The sequence below is a fragment of the Phyllostomus hastatus genome, unplaced genomic scaffold (assembly GCF_019186645.2).
Source record: "Phyllostomus hastatus isolate PE091 unplaced genomic scaffold, TTU_PhHast_1.1 phas_contig_86, whole genome shotgun sequence".
Lineage (NCBI taxonomy): Eukaryota > Metazoa > Chordata > Mammalia > Chiroptera > Phyllostomidae > Phyllostomus > Phyllostomus hastatus.
In genome coordinates this window covers 10,871,907-10,892,480 of record NW_025333977.1, presented here as the reverse complement: position 1 = coordinate 10,892,480, position 20,574 = coordinate 10,871,907, and the positions used below count along the sequence as shown (strand labels likewise).

Genomic DNA, 20,574 nt, shown 5'->3' with positions numbered 1-20,574 from the left:
TGCAAAGCTTTTCCATCCAAACCTAAAAATTAAAGTTATTCCAATGAGAATCTAGACCATACCCTAGGTCATGTTACATAATAAGCCAGGTTGGACTCTAAAAAATGAGATGTCTTATTTGTATTGCTGATAAAAATAAGAAGATTATGACTACTTTCTGAAAATTCTAGGCAATTCCACAGCCTTTTATTGTTTTAGTTTCGAGTACATTTATATTAAAATTTCTTTTTTTACAATCGTTCATTTGAAGGGGTGCCATTTAATTTGTTTTATCTTTTGCATCTTGTAATGTAATAAAGAACTGTCTCTATTTCACAGAGCTTTTTCATTGCATCTTTATGGCACTTCTTCTGTGGGTGGGTATTGCTATCCTGATTTTAAAATGAAAGAAGCTCATGCCCAGGTTAAGCAATTTGGCCTTCATTGCAGAAACAGCAGAGCTAGAATTTGAGGCCAGGTCTCTGTAACTTCAAAGTCCTTTCTTTCCAATACATCACCCTTCCCCTTTGGTGGAATTTCTCTCTCACAATCCCATTTTCCTTCTGTACACCCCTTCTCTGAACGTGTTCTTCATGTGGTCTGAAGGCACTGGGCGAATTAACAATCTGAGTATGTCTGGGTTGGAGTTATGCAGCCTATTTAATTGTTTAGGCCGTGTAGCCCCCTTTCCCTCCATCCTAACAGGATAACAGGAGCCAGAGGAGCTCTGCTTTCCAACATCTTACATCACCCTGCAGACAATTGGCAGCCAGGAGAGGGGCAGCTGCTGCACTCTTCAGATAATCTCTCTATTTAAAGTTCAAAGCGACGCTGGAAAACAATAACAAAGAGGTAAGCCTGGCTCTGACCAACCCACCCAACAACAGGAAGAATGGCTGAAAAAGGTAAGATTTAAGCATAAGACTCTCTTGGCAAAAAAGGCCCAGGCTCGCTGGTTTATTTTTATGTTTCCCAGTATTTGGTGTTACTCAATTACTTTGATGAATGTGGTATTTCTGCTAAAGGAGTGTTAACCATGCATGTTAGCATGGCCACAAAAGGTGCCCTAGGTGTGCAGGGTAAGGAACTTGTCTGTGTATTATGAACAATATCAAGAGGATCAAACACATGAAAGAGCTGAATTTGTTCGCCCTTGTTCTGTAAGATGAGTTAGAGGTCAGTTCCTCTCTGGTGTTGTACTAGATTTGAGGTATTAGATTAGAGGTATTGTGGCATGCTGGACCAGAATTAAGGAGATTTAAAATGGCCCCATGAGTTTGAGGAAGTCCTTCAACCTCTCTGAGCCTGTTTTCTACTTCTGAAATGAAAATAAATAAAATGGGCCTAGTCATCTGTAATATGCTTTGCATCTGAATTTCTTTTTTTCTAGGTTTTAAATATTTTTTATATTTAAGAAAAATGATTAACGCTAATCTGAGAAAAGGGCTGAATACACTGTGTGCAAGAAACAGGTCTTACATGCCCACAGGAATTGTTGCTTTTAACCCTGACTGCAATCTCATGAGCTATGCAGCATCACCGTATTTCCTGCTTTACAGATAAGGAAACTGAAACATAGCGAAACTCTGTAACTTGCCTGCACTCACACACTTAGAGTGTGATGGCACCACGTTTTGAACTTGGACAGTCTTGTTCTGGAGCACAGTGACCTTAAGAAGGCTTCCAGGGGTAACTACGCTCTTGGGCATGCTCAGGACTGGACCAAGGAAGAAGCATTTTGAAATTGTTCTTATTTTAAAAGATGCTTTGTGCTTTTTTGTGCTATTAATATAAGTGACATTTGCAAAGTTCCTATATGTTACTATTTCAAAGCAATGTTATAGATTTTGGTAAAACTTAAAATGTTAGTGTTAAAAGAACACAAATGCAGTTATACTTTGAATGTTAAAATGCACAGTCAATTGTATTGGTTTATCAGGAATAATAAATAATGATACATATATTTTAAGAATTTTCAATGCACATTTTAGAACTGTATTAAAATAAGCTTATATAAAATATTTTTAATACTGAATTAAAATATCAATATTAATTTTTTAAGTCCTTTGAAACTGGGAAAAGAAACTAAACCACATACATGAATAGTTCAAAAAACTTACTATTCTGTACTTCTACAGTCATGGTACCTTAATTCATAAAAAGGCTTTCATCCAAATGAGAGTAAAGGGTATGTCATAATGTTCACTTTATCCTTAAAGCAATACCACATGGCAGGGAAAGAGGAGTTTTCATTTAGTGGTTAATGCTTTGCTCAAGGTCATGGGAAGGTGGAGTAAGGAGGAAAGCCTGTTTCATTTTTGAGAATTAAGAGAGAGTCCAGCATTTCTGGAAACATAGATTTAAACTGTTACTATGCATTTTAACTTCAGAAAGTTTGCTTTTATAAGTATGTCTTCTAATTTTAGAAGTGTCTTTAGAAGCTTCCGGGTGATTTTTATTTTACCAGTATTAAAAAAGCTCCCCATTTTAAAGTGGTGAACATTGTAATAGAAATGCAATTGCTAAGGCTATGTATTCCCTTTGATAGTTGATGGCATAAAATCTAATTGTGTTTTTCAATTAAGGTTATATCTGAGTCCTTAACATATAATGTTAATTGTATATTTCTGTGTTGTTTTTTAATCATTTTGAGTGATATGTGTGTGTTTGAAACAGTAAGATTGAGATGCAGAGACTATTTTAAAAGAGATACTTTTAAAATTACTTTTTGCACATCAGGGTACAGATAGAAACAAAGGAGGAATCATTATATAATGTCTTTTATATGTGTTTTGGGACAGTGTTGATTGCAACAGTGAGCAGTTAAAACAATAGAATCTCTTTTCTCTAGTTGAGAATGATTGTATAAAATAGAATGCTTTTCCCCCTATGATAGTTAAGAGTCAAGTTAGCTATCAAGGCCAAGAACAATTTCAATATCTTTCCCTGCTATGATTATTATTTAGTTCAGTAGGAATTGTGCCAGAGTCATGTTCTATCGTGTATATGTAAACAGCTGCTCTCTGTGTTAGTGAACACAGACATGAATGGGCGCCATCTACGCTAAACACGCATGTGGTGGTTGGAGTTTACAAAGCCCTTGCTCATATGTGACATCATTTGGTCCACACAACAGCTTCAGGAGGTAGATATCACAAGTTTCATTACCCATGTTTTACAAACAGGGAAGTTCAAGCTCAGAATGGCCCAAGGTCACATAACTGTAAAAGGAAGACCTATGATTGAACACAGGCCTTCTATTCCAAATACCCAGCTGAGTCACATGTACCTTTGGTAGAAAATGTAGTAGTCATGTTTGGGTATGTTGAGAGAGTACATTTTTCCCTTTCTATTACCAGATTTCTTTTATTCTCTTGGCTCATAAGATACAATGCCAAAATGACCTATCAAATCTGTTTTGCTTTGTTTATTTTTAAGCAGAATCTACATCATCACAACTTCTGGTTCCTGTTCTTCTCTTGATTGGATGGATTGTGGGCTGCATCATAATGGTTTATGTTGTCTTCTTTTAGAAAGGTAAAGTTCTTAATAATTGAATATGTTATTTCATAAAGAGCATACATTAGTCCAGAAATACTCTTTTCTGTTTGACTAACAAAACACTTTATTATGCAGGCGAGAAGACTTCAGATTGGCATCATTTAGAAGAATTAAGAAAATCATAAACATGACAGATTATTAAATGTTTCTCATGTAGATAACTGCAATGCTTGACATCACTGTATAAACCTGGGTTTGCAAACTGGTACTTTGGGGTACATAAGAATCTTTTCAGGAACTTGTTTAGTTTTGGGTATAAATAAGAACTTTAAGAAAATAGGGATGAATTTTTCCCCATAACCTGGGAATAGGAAAAATGTTCCTAACCATGACTGAAACTACAAAAGCAATAAGAACAAGTTTGGTAGATTCAATTACAATAAAATTTTTTGGCCAGCCCAAATGAGATAGAGATAAGAAAAGATAGACTGTGGAAGACAAAATGTAAATGTAAACTTGTCCCTTAACCACTTGCTCAGCATAAGGGAGCTGTAATTAAACCTATACTGTGGAACCGTTGCTCACCTACTGGATGGGAGAAAAGGGAAGGTATTTGACAATGCACGTGTTGGTTAGGCTGTGGAGAAAGAAACTCTCTTATACTGTCTTTAGGAATTCCATATAGTCCAACATTTCAAGGAGTGTTTGGTACTTAGTATCTACCAAAATTCCATATGTATTTAACTGTTGACCTAACTATCTTTCTTCTAAGAATATTGTAATTTCCATAGAGACTCTGGTAAAAATACAAGATGGCATAGATACAATTCGATTCACTGTGGCATAATTTGTTGCCGCAAAAATCTAGACGTAAGCCAAATGTCCCTTAGTAGAGGTCTGACTGAAAAAACTATGGTCTATCTACAAAAAGTGGTACTTAATGCAGCTGTGGAAAAAAATAAAGCAGGTCTCTGTATATCGATGTGATGTCATGTCCAGGTCAAAGTGTTAAGGAAAAACAAACAGACAAACAAACAAACAGACAAACAAACAAACAAACAAACAAACAAAAAGGTACAGAACAACATATGCTGTCTTTTGTGTCAGAAAAGAAAACGCTATACCAATATGCACACATGCTCATTTATATTAAAGCATTGAAACAAAGAAACCACAATAGAGGTTATCTCTATTATTTTAACCTTATTTTACAGTTTTGATTATTCAAATCATGCTAGCACCTTATCAATTAAAAAGAAAGAATACAAAAAAAGTCATTCCCCCAATTTAAAACAAACAAACCAACCTAATAGTATATCAAGTTTGTGGCATAACTGCACAGAGAAAAAAATTCTTTCAAGTGACTTTAAATCACAGTATTTCTGACTGTACATCTCTCATGGGATAAAAGTCTTAGCCATGCTCAGCAGTCTTTTTGTTGGGAGTAATATGGTATTTTTAGTGTGAAATTCATATCACCAGCAACAAGAAGTCAAGCAAATAGCTGGTAATCTTGCATTTTGAGCTGCAGATAGCAGTATGAACTCATAATTAATTTTCCTTCTTCTAGAATTAAAAATATCTTACCACCACCCACTGGAAAGGACTAGTAAGGAGGAGCACCCTCGTACCTTCCTTGAGGTCTCTAAACCCCAGAGTCCACCCAAAGACTCCAGGGCCCCTGCCCCAGCTGGGGGCGGGGAGTGTGCGAGATGACTCTGGGACGTCCTCTTGTTCCAGAAATTAAAGAACCTCTTAAAGACTTCTTTGGACAAAGCGGTGATAATTTCAACATCAAAAAGTATAATGGCTACAAAGGCTCAAAATACATAACATGTATAAATACCCATGACTCCATAATAGTAATAAAAAACAAAAATAAGTGAATAAAATCCTCACTGTTAACATTTGGAGGTTGCTAAGGAAGCAGTTAGGTCTTGTAAAATTTGTAAGTAGGTGTAAAGAATCTTGTTTTTCTTGAATAAACTACTTTCAGACAACTAAATAAATTTTGACATTTCTTCCTTATAGAAATATTCTAGCTGAAATACATAGGAGAGGTAATATAGAAAATTGTTATTTTGCAAACCTTAATGAAATAAGAAGTCTTGTCAACAATTATTAATGGGTGTGAGAACAACTAGGTTAATTGTCGATGGAGGAATTTTATACTTGGCTGATCGGTTTGATGAGAGCTGAACCCATTGGTGACATCACCGAAAGTGGGATAAACAGCCCACGCAAGCCTCCTGCTAGGGGAGATCAGAAAATACCCAGTCCCACCCGTGAAGTATTCTTGCCAAAACAGGTGAACCCCGGTGAAACAAGTTCTAGAACTTTCTTCCAGGCTTTTCTAAACAAAATCACAAGGGCACTTCCAGCCAAGTCCACAGAGTATAAAATTACAAAGGACACATAACCCAGTTCCTCAACAAATATCTTGCATTAAGAAGTGGAATGGGGAATATGTTCTCCCCCTCACTGGGCTGTCTTTTTATTTTGTTGATGGTTTCCTGCGTTATGCAAAGGTTTTTAGGTCAATGTAGTCCCATTCGTTTATATTTTTTATTGTTTGCCTTGTTCGAGGAGCTATATCAGAAAAAATTTTGGCATGAGAAATGTCTGAGATTTTAGTGCCTAGATTTTCTTCTAGGGCTTTTATGGTTTCACAACACAATATAAAGATAATGTGTTATAGAATTGTACACTTAAAACCTATATTATTTTATTAACTGTTACCCCAATAAATTCAATAAAAATAAAACACTGAGCTAGCATAAAAAAAAAAGGAGAGGTGGAATGGTGAGGGAGAGAGGATTACAGAATAAGAGATTTAAAAGGACAACAAACAAACATGATGTCTGGACTAACTACTGAAACCACTTTTGTATTTCTGGAATAGAGTTAAGAAATTGTCAATGTTGTACATTACAATAATAGCAATTGTCAGTGGAAAAGAAAAGGCTCTTATCTGTGAGATACATATTGACATACTGGTGAGATGATATGATGTCTAGAAATTGCCTTAAAGTATTCCCACAGAAAACAAACTAAAAAAATTAAGGGGATATGAAATCAGACAGGCAAAATGCTGATATTTGTTTAAACTGAGTGGTAATTCCATAAGAATTCATTATACTCTTCTTTCTACTCTTGTACATATTTAAAAGTTTTTTTATAAGAAGGCTGTTTCTTTCTTCCTCCCAATGGCTCTGAGTCGCAAATTACAAAAATGCAAATAAATAAAAATAGAATAAAGTAACATGAAATAAAACCTAAAACTGTTTCTGGACCTCCTCACTGGAGCTTCTGATTGAGTAGGTGTGTCCTGGGCCAGGGACGCGCAGGGTCACATGTTTCCCCGGGGGATGCTCGGCGTGCTGAAATCGGAGAGCCCTTGCTTTACAGCCAAGGTTCTCAGACCTCAGGGCACGTCCGTGTCCCCTGGAGGACTTGTTAAAACACGGGTTATTGGGCTTCTTCTCTCTCAGGGTTTCTGATTTAGGAGATCTGGGGTGGAGGCCTGAGACTTTCATTTCTAACACGTTTGCAGCTGAGGCTGATGCTGCTGGCCCAGGATCCATATTTTGAAAACCACTGTCCTAGAAGTGTTATTGTCTGAATGTATGTTTTCCCCCAAATCCATATGTTTGATACCCTAATCCCCCAAATATGATGTAACCATATTAGGAAGAAGGGGGAACACTGGGAGGTGAATTAGGTCATGCGTCTGGAGCCCTTGTGAATGAGATCAATGTCCTTATGAAAGAGAGTGGGGGAGCTCCCCAGCCGTTATTCCTGGGGAGGTTACAACCAGAAGTCTGCTGCCTGGAAGGGGGGCACACTGGAATCTGACCACACCAGCACCTCGATCCTGGACTTACAGCCCCCAGAACCGGGATCTACAAACACTTGTTGTTTATAAGGTACCCGGTCTATGGTATTTTGTTATTGTAGCCTGAATGGACTCAGATAAGAAGGGACCCGATTTCTTCCTCAGAACCTCAGCATCCTTTTCTGCTCTATTATTTTTTTATGGAAATTAATCTTTTTATCCAAAACATTAGAGAGAGCTTTGGCTTTATTCATTGATCTTTATATTTTAAATTTGGTTAAACATTTTATGAAGGCTGCTTGAAAAGGTCTATTTAAAGCAATCTTCATAAAATTTTAACATAAAGTGTACACAGAATCGGGCTCAATTATTTTCCTTCGTGACTTCACCTACTTTTAGTTGTCTCCAGGCTTGGGGAGAACTAACTCACCTTGTTGCCACTCAAAACCAGCTCTTTTGCTGTGTCGATAGAAAAGAAGTTCAAACGGCACACACGTGCAGGAGTTTAAACGTGATGGTGAGATTTTAGTGGGGTTAAGAGAATTAATACGCCCTCAGGGATGAAGAGGGTGAGCAGGCTCTCGCAGCAACCGCTCCCAGGCTCCTGGTAGTCCTCCATATATTTTCTTGGTTCTTGGTAAAGAACAAGGCGCCATTCATACCATCCAACCCAACTTTCTGATTTTTTCTGGGCTTGAGTCAGGCTCTACACCCAACCAATCCCTTTCTTGGACCTTCTGGGGTTCCATCTAATCTGATCACCTTTCCATTTTGCCTTGGGCTAGGCTCTCACTGCACATGCCCCAAAATAGAAACACCTTTCCCTGCATTATCTTGACTTCTATTGTGCATGTCAGAAAGTTTTGTTATTCCATCTGGTTTCCGCTCTGCATGTGCACAGCAGAGAAATTTCCCCTCTTCCTCCTTCTGGGAATCTGGTACCAGCCCGGCAGCACCCTGGGATGACTTTCCTGTCTACTTTGAGACCTAAGTCTCCTCGGCAGCTGTCCCTGGAGTATGTGAAGCTGTAGCTTCTTGGCTAAGCACACAGGCTTATGCTCCCCAGTTTATCAAACTCAAAGTCTAATTCCCCTTGCTCCTTCTATTAATCATTAGCTAGCTAACTACAGTAACAGCCTGAATGAGAGGCCTGCTGGAGTTAGCTCCTACAAGCTTGTGAAAGCTGATTGTTAAATTTTCAGGAATTTTGTGTTAGTTGACAATTCACTGGCAGCTTGAAATTGGCCATAATGGTATATTTATAACACAAAAATTAACGAGTGTTACAAATTATAGCTTCTTTCCACTGGACAGCCAGTTGTTGAACATTTGCCAGCGCACTCCTGATATGGCTCCTGTTGACTCACCTGATCCTTATGCGGGCATTTTAGGACTTTAAGACCACCTATGTTTTTCTTTTTTTTTCTTCTAAACTGTTTGAGTTCATTAAAGAAATGATCTTTCTATTCCTTTGACCTCTTTTTGTGCTGTAGACTTTAATGAGGAAGCTATGAATGCTATAGATTTTCCAGATAACACATACATAAAAATACGATGCTATAATCAAGATGCTGTTTCTGAAATCCATTGAAAAGACACCCCAGGTTAAGGAGCTCTCACTGTCGGAGGCCTTGAGACTTCTTCATAACTTGGCTCTGGTTTCACTTGGAGTTAAATGCATCACCTTATATTTTAGCTTTCTTCCTAGCTAAAGATCGAGGTTTTCTATTACTGCTTTCTGCTGACACAAATTTGGCATCACCTGTCAGTATTCTGGCTTTTTTATTCATCAGGGTCCTGGCATTTGTCTCTCACGCAGGCAGAGTTAGAGAACAGCATTGTGATAACCTATATCTTAGGTGTGTCGGAACAACGTCCTTTCTGAGCCTGGAGTGTTTTTCTCTGCGTGTGCTGGTCCTTTTCTGTAGCTCTTTACAGATCCAGGATCCCTTATGTCTTGTTCAACTGCGTGCTCAACATTTCCCTGGGACACAAAGCACTCCACAGTCCCCACCAATCTTTCCATTCTGCCTCCGACAAAGATGTTTGTTATTTTAAGGGCTCAGTATTCTTTTCTCCAGCACTTTAAAATGACTGTAGTGTTGCTTTTTAAGCAGCCGTAGAAATGAATGTTTCTATAGTAAGTATTTTAATTCTGTTTCCACATCCAATCTGGTCATTTTCTCTGAGGACAAGGAAATCTTAGGGCAGTGAAAAGAACAAAAGTTTGGAAAGTCAGATAATTTTATACTAGCTTGGAAGTTCTTTGAGTAGCTCATTAACTTCTCTAACCTTAAGTTTTTTTGATTGGGAAAGACAACTGATAATAATTTTATAGAATTGTTTTGAGGACTGTCACGTTTTCTAAAGCTACCCAATCCAAATCAACTGAGTCATTTGTTATAAATACAGATTCTCAAACTCTTTTCCTGGAGAGTTCATTTCAATAGGTCTGGAGAAGGCTTATTAAAAAGTCAGTTCTCTGGGTGATTTTTATTATCACAGAAGTTTAGAAAACACATTTATTGATAACGTGTGTGTGTGTGTGTGTGTTTAGACATTGCTACTTTATACGGGTAGTTACTGATCTATGACAGCTTGTTTTGGTAGGTCCCAAGCACTTCTTTGTTTATTACTGCAACAAAAAAATAGCACTTTGTTATGTTCGTTATATAATATTCCAATATGCTTTTAAGTACACAAAGTATAATGATACATAAAAATACTTGGCCTCTAATATTTTCATCTATGTGAGTTTCATTTTCCCCATTAAGTTTTAAGCTTTTTATGAGTGAATCCATTTCTCATCTCTCTGACTCGTAGATATAATCCAAAATAGATGACAATATGTATACGTCAAATAGGTGATTCATTATTTCCCCTTACCATGTTCCTTTTTTGTCCCCTCGTCGTACTCTTGACCAGACAATGTTGATGGTATAACTTTGAACTTTAGAGATGTCACTGGAATAATTTAAGCTTGGTTGGAATTCTCAAAGAAGTGATTAGTAATCTGTGAACCGTAGGTTCAGGTAGGTGATTCCATATAGATTTCACAAATACAGAATCTGATTTGTTTTTAAATTTACAAAATCTTCAGCTAACATTCTATCAAAGTGCAGATATAATTATTTGAGAAGATTATGAGTTAACTGTTTCTTAAAATTTTTTCATTACCTGATGCCCAGCTTTACATCACCACGACACCCGCACTCTTTGACCCTCCCCCACTCAAGACATACACTTGTGTCAGAACTGAGAAATATTACTTTCTCTATTCTCTGTGTTAGGACATAAAATACACAAACATCTTGAAGAAAGGTTTTTATTACTCTGTACCTTGGAAAAGAGATAAAGTCCAATTGAATTTGAAATAACTAAGGCAACTCCTCATGAGGTACCAAGCCTGGTGAAGCTGAGAAAATTCCGTTGAGTATGGGATCCTAGGGGAGACATTCTCATGCACAAACAGAAGTAATGCTTTCAAGTGAGATCCATCTATAGATCTTGTAATAGTATCCATGTTAAATTCTCTTCTTTTTGAGAAAATTATTTCCTATTTCTATGTACTCAAAACCCTTATTTTTTGCTTATTGCTGTTTCCCAGACATCTCCTTCCCCTTTTCTTTTCTTGGACAAACATAGAAGTTTCACTTAAAACATAAATATACATGAGTGTAGGATTCTTCAGAGGAAAGAAAAAGAACACTACAAGCATAAGAATAATATTGTGAGTTGGTAATTTCCCAGGGAATGAGATGCTTGAGTGTTTCACTTTCATTACATTCTCTTTCTAAAGTGATTTCTTGGTTTGCAAAAGGGCGATAGGCATGCAATTTCTTATAAATTGTCGAAACAAATCATGAGTGGGCACAGAGCTGAGGTTGTTTTGGAAGGTCAGGAGCACTCCAGGGTTTAAGACTTTGGTCATTATCCTCATGTTAAGTCCATTTGTAGTTACCTTACGCTGGGCACGTAGGCACTTATAAATTTACAATTCCAAGTGACACAGATTATATACCTGACCAAGGTCTTTCTTGGAGCCTGTGCCTATGAATATTAAAGGAAATAAGATATTGATTGGAATCTTGATGCTGAAAGAAACAGGGTCATGGAGAAACCATTTTTTGAGTTGTTATACGTTACCTGCTCTGTAAAATTGGCCCAGAAGTGAAGAGAAAATGGAAATAGGCTTTTTAGTGGTTTGCATATTGATGTGCTTCAAGTCACTAACCCAGTGCCTTATACATTTTCTCTCATCCCTATCCTGTGAAGGTGTGTTGAGGAGAGAATGCATTTTAAGTTAGAAAATGCAATCCTGTAATCTAATAAGCATGATGATTTCATCAGGATATGGCAGGCACTGGGTGTATTCCTCATCTATCTGGGTAAAGGGAGATACTTGTCTTCAAGGCTGACAATAGATGGCTAGCTTGCTTCAGTGTAGAAGTGCAGCTCCTCTTCAAGCATGTGGTCAGATTCACCCAATTCTGTTTTCCCCTTTGCCTTTTGCTCTTCTGTTTTTATTTAACATTCTCTCTGTGGAATGCATAACTAACGCTTTTTTTTTCTGGTCGCAGTAGCCTGTGGGGAGTCACAGGATCACGTTCATATCGGTAAGTTAGACCTTCCTGGCTCATGTCTCCCTGTTGATGAGGAACCCAGGAGGGTCTCATGTGGGCTTATAATGTTCCTTTGTTACCACTTTCCTTGGCGGGACCCAGAAGTTTATCCCAGGCACTATGGATGGTTCCTTGTTCCTCCCCATCTCTCCCCTCCTAGCCTTTGTTGGGCTTATGTGGTGGTCTGTGGTCAAGTTGCTCATTTGTAAAGTTCTAAAACAGTGTTGCCCATGATGCAATGTATCTCAGAGCTGAATTAGACGGTTTTTTCAATTTTTATTCTCGGCCTCCCCTTTTTTCTCAAGGACCCAGACATACATCCAGGGCAGGGCCAGACAGACTGAACTGTCTCCTGTCTCACTGAATTCACAATCATTGAGTCAAGCCCCTGAAGCCTGCCCTCCTCCCCGACAAAGATGAGGTCTCCCAGGAGGCTCCCCTGGTTTACAAAAGCAGGCTCTAGTCCGGGCGTCCCGCAGGAGCCCCAGCATGCTGAGCACTGTTTGGATCTCACTACATACCTGTGTTCTCGGAGTCTTCTGGGACAAAAAAAAGTGGGGTCAGTGGTAATTTAACATTTTTTAAAAGATTTTATTTATTTATTTTTAGAGAGGGAAGAGAGGAAGAGAGAGAGAAACATCAATGTGCGGTTGCTGGGGGCTGTGGCCTGCAACCCAGGCATGTGCCCTGACTGGGAATTGAACTTGCGATGCTTTGGTTTGCAGCCCGCGTTCAATCCACTGAGCTACGCCATCCAGGGCGTCAGTGATAATTTAAACAAAATACTAGTCACAGCCCACCTAACTAATCTCAAAATCAGTGGATTGATCAGTAGTTTAAAGAACACTACTTCAGAATTCAGTGTTTTTAAACATTACCATTTTTGACCACATATACCTCCACACACTCACAAACACAGGTAGAGTTCTTTGTTCTTCCTAAGTGAGATCTTTTTCCCTTTATATCCTTCCCTAGATGGTAAGTTCTTTCAAAGTAGGATGTGTAAAATGTGCAATTCACTAGCTATGACAGGAAAATGTCCAATAGATATGTGAGGAGTGAATGAATGAACAAATGAATGAATGCCTGAACATCACCTTCAACCAGCCACATGAGATACACCAAGTGTGTGAAGCTCTTAGTGTAGTGTTTAGTATTTACTAAATGCTCAACTAATTTAAGAGAGTATTTTAGTCATTATTAAGATCACAATATTCTTTATTACTTCTTACACACTTTCTTATCCATTCTACCCAACAACTCTGTATGGTAGATGTTACTGCCACTTCCATGCTGCACATATGGAAACCGGAGTGCAGAGATGTTAAAACTCATTCATGGTTATGAGGTTAGTGATTGGTACAACCAGGACTTGAACACATGTGTTTTGATTCCAAATTACAAATTACTTTTCCACTATACTCCATGATCAACACATTCCAAGATTTACTCCCAACTATACTGTGAGATATTGTACATCAGATTTCAAGGGAGAGAAATCTTCAACCTATATATAAAAGATTGATGACTACATTTGTTTCTTTGGGCAACACTTAATTTTCATGCTTCTTGGTTCCCACAGTTAAGTCCTGCAAGGCCTTCATTATCTCCTTTTGCTAACCTCCCTTTAGTCTTCTATTATTTCAGTCCTATTCTATGCATTGCTGTCAAGTTCTTAGATTTCTAATAGTCTCTTGACATAAAGGGATCTTTATATCATGGATCTGTAGGTTCTTAATGAGGTGTATCTGGGCTGGCTGCTTTCATTTCTGGCTCTAAGCCAGCTTTGCACATTCTGTTCCAGAAAAGACCTACTCTTGGCCCTAAAATACTCCACCCCCTCTCTTAACACCTTCATGTATACAACTACCTCTTTCCAGATTTTAAATTTGGTCTCAACACGAACCTCCTCCTAGAAACAAAGGGACATGAAACATTAAATCTTTCTCCTATATCTGCAGATATGGAAATGGAATTGAGAGTTTTCATGTTGTAAGCACTGTACAGAGATATTCACACAGGTGCTTGGAAGTAAAACTATAATCCCTAAATATCAAGGGTTTTTAGATGCTTGCAGTTCTTGCTAATAACAATAACGTGAGGAAGACACTATCATTAAACAATATATATGTAGTAAACCTCTTTTTCCTGAAAATTCCTAATATAGAATAAAGTAAAAAGCTTAGATTCCCTTCACATATCTTCAATTCTTCTCCATCCCTCAGAGGTAATTACTAATTACCCTTAGTAATTTAATGGATATCAATCTAAACTAATTTTAATGCATTTACAAGATAGTTTATATGTTATAGTTATAAAAGCTTTTTTTGTTTCTACTGACTCAATATTATTTTATTTTATTTTTTGGTCTTATTTGCAATTGCTTCATATCTTATTTAAATTAAATGATTTTTTAATTTTTCAATTACAGTTGACAAACAATATTATATTATTTTCAGGTGTATAACCCAGTGATTAGACATTATCTAACTTACTAAGTGATCATCCCCATAATCTAGTACCCAGCTGACACCATACACAGTTATTAGAGTATTGTTGACTATATTCCCTGTACTTTACATCCTCATGACTGTTCTGTAACTACCAATTTGTACTTCTTAATTCCTTCACTTTTTCCACCCATCTCTCCACCCTTCTCCCATCTTCCAAAATCCCAGTCACCCAACTCCCTCGCCTCTGGCACCTACCAGGTTCCTCTTTGTGTCTGAGTCTCTTTCAGTTTTGTTTATTTTGTTCTTTAGCTTCCTCATATCCGTGAAATCATACGGTATTTGTCTTTCTGTGACTAATTTTAGTAGTGCTTTCTTATGCTACATCATCTCACTTGATTCTCCTGAGAGGTAGGTGCCTCCAGATGTGTGAAAAGAGACGCATGAAGACAAACGTGCCCCCATTCTCACAGCTGGTCGCCAGCTCAGCAGAACTTAAATTCTTGACTCGGGGCTCAGAAGCACATGCCAGGTACTGTTCTAAGCAGTTTGCATGTGTTAGCTCATGGAATCTCTATGATGGCCCTCTAAGTAGGTGTGATTGTTATGTGCTCGTGAAGATGAGGAAACAGGTTTAGCGAACTTGAACCCAGGCAGTCTCCTTTGGAGCCTGAAGATTATTACCATGTTATGTTGTACACTCTGTCTGCTGCAATAGATGCCATCTCGTAGTGCGTGTTTTTCAAGCCTGATGAACGGGGAGAGAGCAGTGTGTATTTTTAAGCCTCACGAACAGTACTCCTACAGTAAATGATTTAGATCTAATTTATGCTGGTGCCCAGATCTATAGTGTACACATTTTTATATCCCATTGCCCCATACATTCATGTCGCTAAAGCACTCTGAACTGCTCCGCTTGGTGGGAGACGCTCATTAGTCCTCCTCCTCTTCCTCCTACTTCTTCCTCTTCTTCTAACGGAGGCTGAGGCTGATGTACTTATTTTCCTACCAATCTCGATTGCGTATCCACTGAAGAAGCTATCCAGTGAAAACATTGGGGGGGCTCTGAAAGTGTGATGGGTTTGTCTAGTACGTGGCTCTAGAAAGTGATGATTCCAAATGTTTTCAAGTTTAGAGACATTGCTTCACAGTCCTGGGATTTATATGTAAAGCGAAAACACCCACAAAAGTAACCCTTTAGAAAGACTGGTTTTGAAATCAAAAAAGCCACATCTATATACATTCACTTTAGAGAAAAGAGGAAAAATAAAACTGGGCATTTCAGTGGTGACTCCCATCCAGAAATACTAAGAGGTTTAAAGATAATAACCTCAGTGACAGCTCATTAATCTTTGTAACTTTCTGGCCTCAGATAGTGACCAGGAAACCTTCGGAGAAAAAAAGTGGTGTGTCATGTCATCATGGCAGGGAATGGAAGCGAAGTGGAGTTAAAGCAGAAAGCCAGGCTTTATGACGCATTAGCTCAAGGAAAGCAGACCCGGGGTCAAGTGTGGGCAGAGCTCAGTGTTACATTTTGAAGCCGTATCTGAGTTTTCTTTGATGTCATATTAAGAAATTTAGCTACTGGGAAACATTGAAACTCACTGCCTGAAAGAATTTTGCCTAACCGTTATCAACTGGATTTTTTTTAAAGGAGAAAGCCGTAGCTCAGGTAGTAAAGGCATTAATGCCCTGCTGATTAATCATCTTAGACCAGAGTAGCAGTAAAGGGAAGTCTGACTCAGTATTTGGCCCTGGAAAACCCGTTGGAATTCCTCCGCCCTTGGGACAGATGGTGCACGGGTTGGTGACTGCCTGCAGGAGAAGGACTCACAGAGTGATGTAAACAAAGGCTCAATGATCCCCAGATGTAGCTGCCATGTTGCGTAATTCCTGACAAATCTAGTCAATGCACTCTACTTTTTTTCACGTCTGGTTCATTCATCACTGATAAAAGAACGTAACAAAGGTTTTTTGTTTTCCTAGCAAATTGGTAACGATTTCTTTTTTTAATAAGCAGACCACAAGACCTGTGTCGTATGAATTATCTTGGCAAAGAAATGTCTAAAACCACGTTGTTGTTTGGTGTTGTCTAGTTAGGGATTGGTTTCTCTCAAATCAGTGCACTCTGTTTACACAGCCTGAACCTCACACCACCTGCTAACCCATCTCTTTGCATCCCTCCAAATATCAGTTATTCCTTTCCAGTAATTCATTATCATTACTGCTTTACTCAGTTCTATCTGAAGAAATTGTAATCATTTAGTAAAGAAAATAAAGGCTCTGTGTGTGCGTGTGACTTGAAAAAGAAATTTGACACTTTACTTTCTTTTACAACGATTTCAAGTCCCTGGGTATTTCTCAACTCAGGTGGTTCTCCAAATTTGGTCCCTGGACAAGTTGCATCAGCATCACCTAGAAACCTGTTAGAAACTGTGGGGGAGGGGGACAGCACTGGTGTTTTAATAAGTCCTCTAGGTAGTTCTGATGCACGAGTGCTCGAGTTGGAGAAACACTGTCTCCAAGCCACCTCTCTGACTTTTCCCTGAAATACCATCTCAGCTTGGGCATGTGTCAATCAACAACTTAACACAGTGTGCATCTGAAAATCTGTGACTTTTCTTTTAAAGTAAAGATTACAGAACAATTTTTGTTCTCTTTCTGAGTCTGGCTCTAATTTAATTGTGGTGAATGGTATGTTGGGGTTGCGAACTCACAGGTTTTGGCGACAGCAAGGTATCATAGGTGAGAGGTGCAAAACCAACATGAGAAACTAGAGAATAGTAACAACTATATGAACAAATGGAGAGTGAAGTTTATATTGAAAGAAAGAATATTGCTGGCTGAAAGAGAACTTGTCTGTCTACAACCTTTACTGTAGTCAATAAAACTTAAAAAATCTGTTACAAGTCTATTTTCAAGAAAAGGATGTGTAAATAGTGACTTTAATTCTGATTGCTGTTGGAACTACATATTTTTAGATATATGTAAACTCGAGTGTATAAAAGAAACTAAAAATGTACTGTACAGCCTGACTGGGTAGCTCAGTTGGTTAGTGTCATTCTGATACACCAAGGGTGTAGGTTCAATCCCCTGTCAAGGTACATACAAGAACCAACCAATGAACGCATAAATAAGTGGAACAAGAAATCAATGGCTTTCTCTCTTTCCCTTTCTCTTTCTAAAATCACTAAATAAAAATTCAAAAAACGTGTAGTGAGGTAAAATTCTTTGCTTTGAGCTAGGCTCTAGGAAATCAAAGCGAGGTTTCTAACAAGGTTAAAAGACTCACACAGGCTTTCAGATCTTCCCACCATGACTTGCCTTTATTTCCTCATTTGATTTCACTTAGCATTGAGTTAAGAAATATATGCATGAGCAAATCCAAGACAGCTGCCACTTGGAATCAAAGTGCGGAGAGGCAGAGAAACTAGCTTAAAATATACTTTTTGATCTAAGATCACTATGATACAGGACTCTTGGACTTTTGGTAAAAAGTTATAGGTAGAAAAAATACAATATAAATAAACTATTAAAAAATAAAGAAGAAATGGAAGCCTGTATGAACCTTTATCATCCCTCACCCAACGTCGTACATTCCCAGTAACCCTCCTTTAGAACATGCCAACTGAATACAGATAAGACTCACCACTTCTGATACCTGAGTATAATCTGCTTGATACTGCACAAACCAATCAACATTCCACTTTTATCTCAACTCAGTACTTTATAGACGGCAGAGTTGCAAGAAGCAAATCCAGAGTCATATGGAAAGTTCTCCCTGAAGTTCAGACCAAACGAATGAAACATCAAAAACCAAATTTTCTTAAATATGTCAGCATTACCTATCTATTGATTTTATTGATTAAAAATCCCTAGGCAATTAAAATTGGATACGAAATGTTTCTTGTGGTTGTCTTTGAACATTTCAAATATCCTAAACAGCAGATAAAACTTACTGTAATAACAATTAAAACAAAAAGATTTAAAATATTATGCCACTTACATAAAACCACCATGGAAAAGATATGTCTTCATTGTAGCTAATATTTTATTCTTGATATTGTCTATAGCTGTAATTGTTTTATATCTTTTATGGTTCTAATAATATAAATTTGATACTTTATAAGGGGTTGTAATGTTCTTACTACAAATTAAGGTAAAAGCATACCAAATCAAACTAACCAAAGATCCAAATTACCCACTTGTTGAATCTTGCTCCCAACACAGTATTAGAATTATTTTCTTTTGGATATTCAAAACCAAGACACTTGCCATGAGGCTGAAATTCCTATTAATAGTTAAATTTATGAACATAAAATTTTTGCACCCAATCCCAAGCATGTAGGACAGGGTCTAAAAATTAGTGAGTACTCAATTTAAAAGATATTTATTAAATTTATTAGTTAGTTAATTAGCTATTTTTTTTGCTTAATCATTCATACACTTTATTTTCTGAAGACTAATTTGAGGCACAAAATACTATCAACCATTCAGTTGAAAAGTTGTTTTACTATTATTATAAATTCAATTGCCCAAATATCATGATATGTTAATCTGTTCTACCAGCACTATTAAAAATTTATGCATAAAAAAGTTGTAAGTAAAGCAAGTGTTACTGATTTCTTCATCAAAAAAAGGTTTAGAAAAGGAAATGTCATTTCTGGTTTTTTTTTTCCTTCCAAGAGAAGACCTTGGCTTTCTGGTTAGCCTGTATTTCCCTGTCTCCTTCACTTCAAGATCAGATAAATAGACATGTATTTCTCTTTAGCTAATGAATATATTTGTTTCATTGGGTTCCTGGAAACTATACTATTATATTAAATAAAATTTAGATGTAAGCTCTCTTTTATTGTTTTCCATATAACAAAGTCATCTACATGTTTTAAATTCATGTATTTATGTCCTCACGACTGAAATTCTCTATATCCTGGGACTTTCAAAGATGAAGTAGATACAGTTCTGAAAGTTTACCTAAGAAACTGGTCAATTGTAGAGCTGAAATCTGAATCATTCATTTCTGAAACATGTCTTTCTTCCTCCATTGTCCCTTTCAGCTACAGCATGGGCTCTGAACTCCAGCACCTGCGGGGTCCAGGTGAGAGAAGAGGGAAGCTGGTCGGGGAGAAACCACTGATCTGGAAGCAAATGCCCCGTCTGAAGCAGAAAGCTGCTACTCATCTGGAGCAAGACTTTGGATTGTGAAAATTTAAGGCTACTCTGATCTGATCTTTCAATTTTTTAGGAGACTCTGAAAACTTCTACTTTTAAAATGTCAAATATATGTATTGGAAATGCTGTGTGTTAATTTTTTAAAAAATGGTATGTGGGTCAGACACAATGGTCTATGCTACATCCTCAGAACTAGCACTCAAGCACCCCTTTCTCTGGTAGCACAGGGGTAACAGGTGTAGGAGAGACCTTTCTCCGAAGTATTGGGCCACAGCCAGTGTTCCCTGGGTCATCTTCTTCCAGAGTTATTGTTTCTTTGCCCAGTGGCAGATGGATGTCTCTTGCACAGAAGACCTGGCTGGTGTGGCATTTCTTGCAGAAGCGAGACTCATACAGCTTAAAGTCTGCAGCAAACCTCCGTATAAACATTGGAAAGGTTCATTCTAATCCATTGGTACCTGGCCTCAGTATCACACCCAGTCCTGCTGTTTCGTTCAGGCTTCTTGGATTGCAGGCAGTCTTAGAAGAACTAAAGCACGGGCAGCCAGTCCCCAGTGTATCAGACTTACAAAGCCATCAAGTTGATTTTAGCTATGCTGTGAGGCAGGTAATTAGGGAGAAAACACTTTCCAAAGGCTATTGTTTCAAATTCTATAAATCCTTTGAAGCTCAGAACATTTCATATGGAAGCATGGAGATATTTCCTTATGAACAATCTTATTATCCTTCAGTTCTCACAGTGCCAGTTACAGGTATGACCACGCACACAAAAGTAGTACTAAGGGCCAGATAATGACTAATAATTCTTTTCACCTGAGTATACCAATATCCATTCAGGAGTGGAGATCAACAAAGTCAAAATAATTATTGATTATAAAATGAGTCACAACATCAGTCCATTGATTGGAGATATTTATGTAATGTCATGTTAAAGGATACCATGGGTTCAATTTAGCAGTATTAAACTGCGATAGTCACATGAGTTTATCTAGGTACCTTTCCGTGTACTTCAGCA

At 37.7% G+C, this 20,574-nt stretch overlaps 1 protein-coding gene across 5 annotated transcripts; it reads left to right on the top strand.

Moving 5' to 3' along the window:
* The first annotated feature begins 792 nt into the window (after window positions 1-792).
* On the top strand, window positions 793-19,685 carry STRIT1 (small transmembrane regulator of ion transport 1). 5 transcript variants are annotated; one of them, XM_045851745.1, is made up of 4 exons: window positions 793-884; window positions 3,418-3,516; window positions 11,899-11,931; window positions 19,445-19,685. In XM_045851745.1, exons 1-2 carry the CDS (start codon window positions 872-874, stop codon window positions 3,510-3,512), a joined length of 108 nt encoding a protein of 35 aa, XP_045707701.1. In that variant the 5' UTR covers window positions 793-871; the 3' UTR covers window positions 3,513-3,516; window positions 11,899-11,931; window positions 19,445-19,685. The 5 variants fall into 5 exon arrangements, with proteins under 5 accessions (XP_045707701.1, XP_045707700.1, XP_045707702.1 ...); XM_045851744.1 differs by having other exon boundaries at window positions 11,896-11,931; XM_045851742.1 differs by having other exon boundaries at window positions 815-884; window positions 3,421-3,516; window positions 11,896-11,931.
* Window positions 19,686-20,574: the final 889 nt, after the last annotated feature.

What these genes read in the sequence shown, in the direction of transcription:
- STRIT1 (XM_045851742.1), top strand. Translation starts at nt 3,467, where the DNA reads ATGGATTGTGGGCTGCATCATAATGGTTTATGTTGTCTTCTTTTAGAA. An exon ending in TGTTGTCTTCTTTTAGAAAG is followed by an intron (nt 3,517 to 11,895) that starts GTAAAGTTCTTA and finishes TTCTGGTCGCAG; the next exon opens with TAGCCTGTGGGGAGTCACAG. An exon ending in ACAGGATCACGTTCATATCG is followed by an intron (nt 11,932 to 19,444) that starts GTAAGTTAGACC and finishes TGTCCCTTTCAG; the next exon opens with CTACAGCATGGGCTCTGAAC.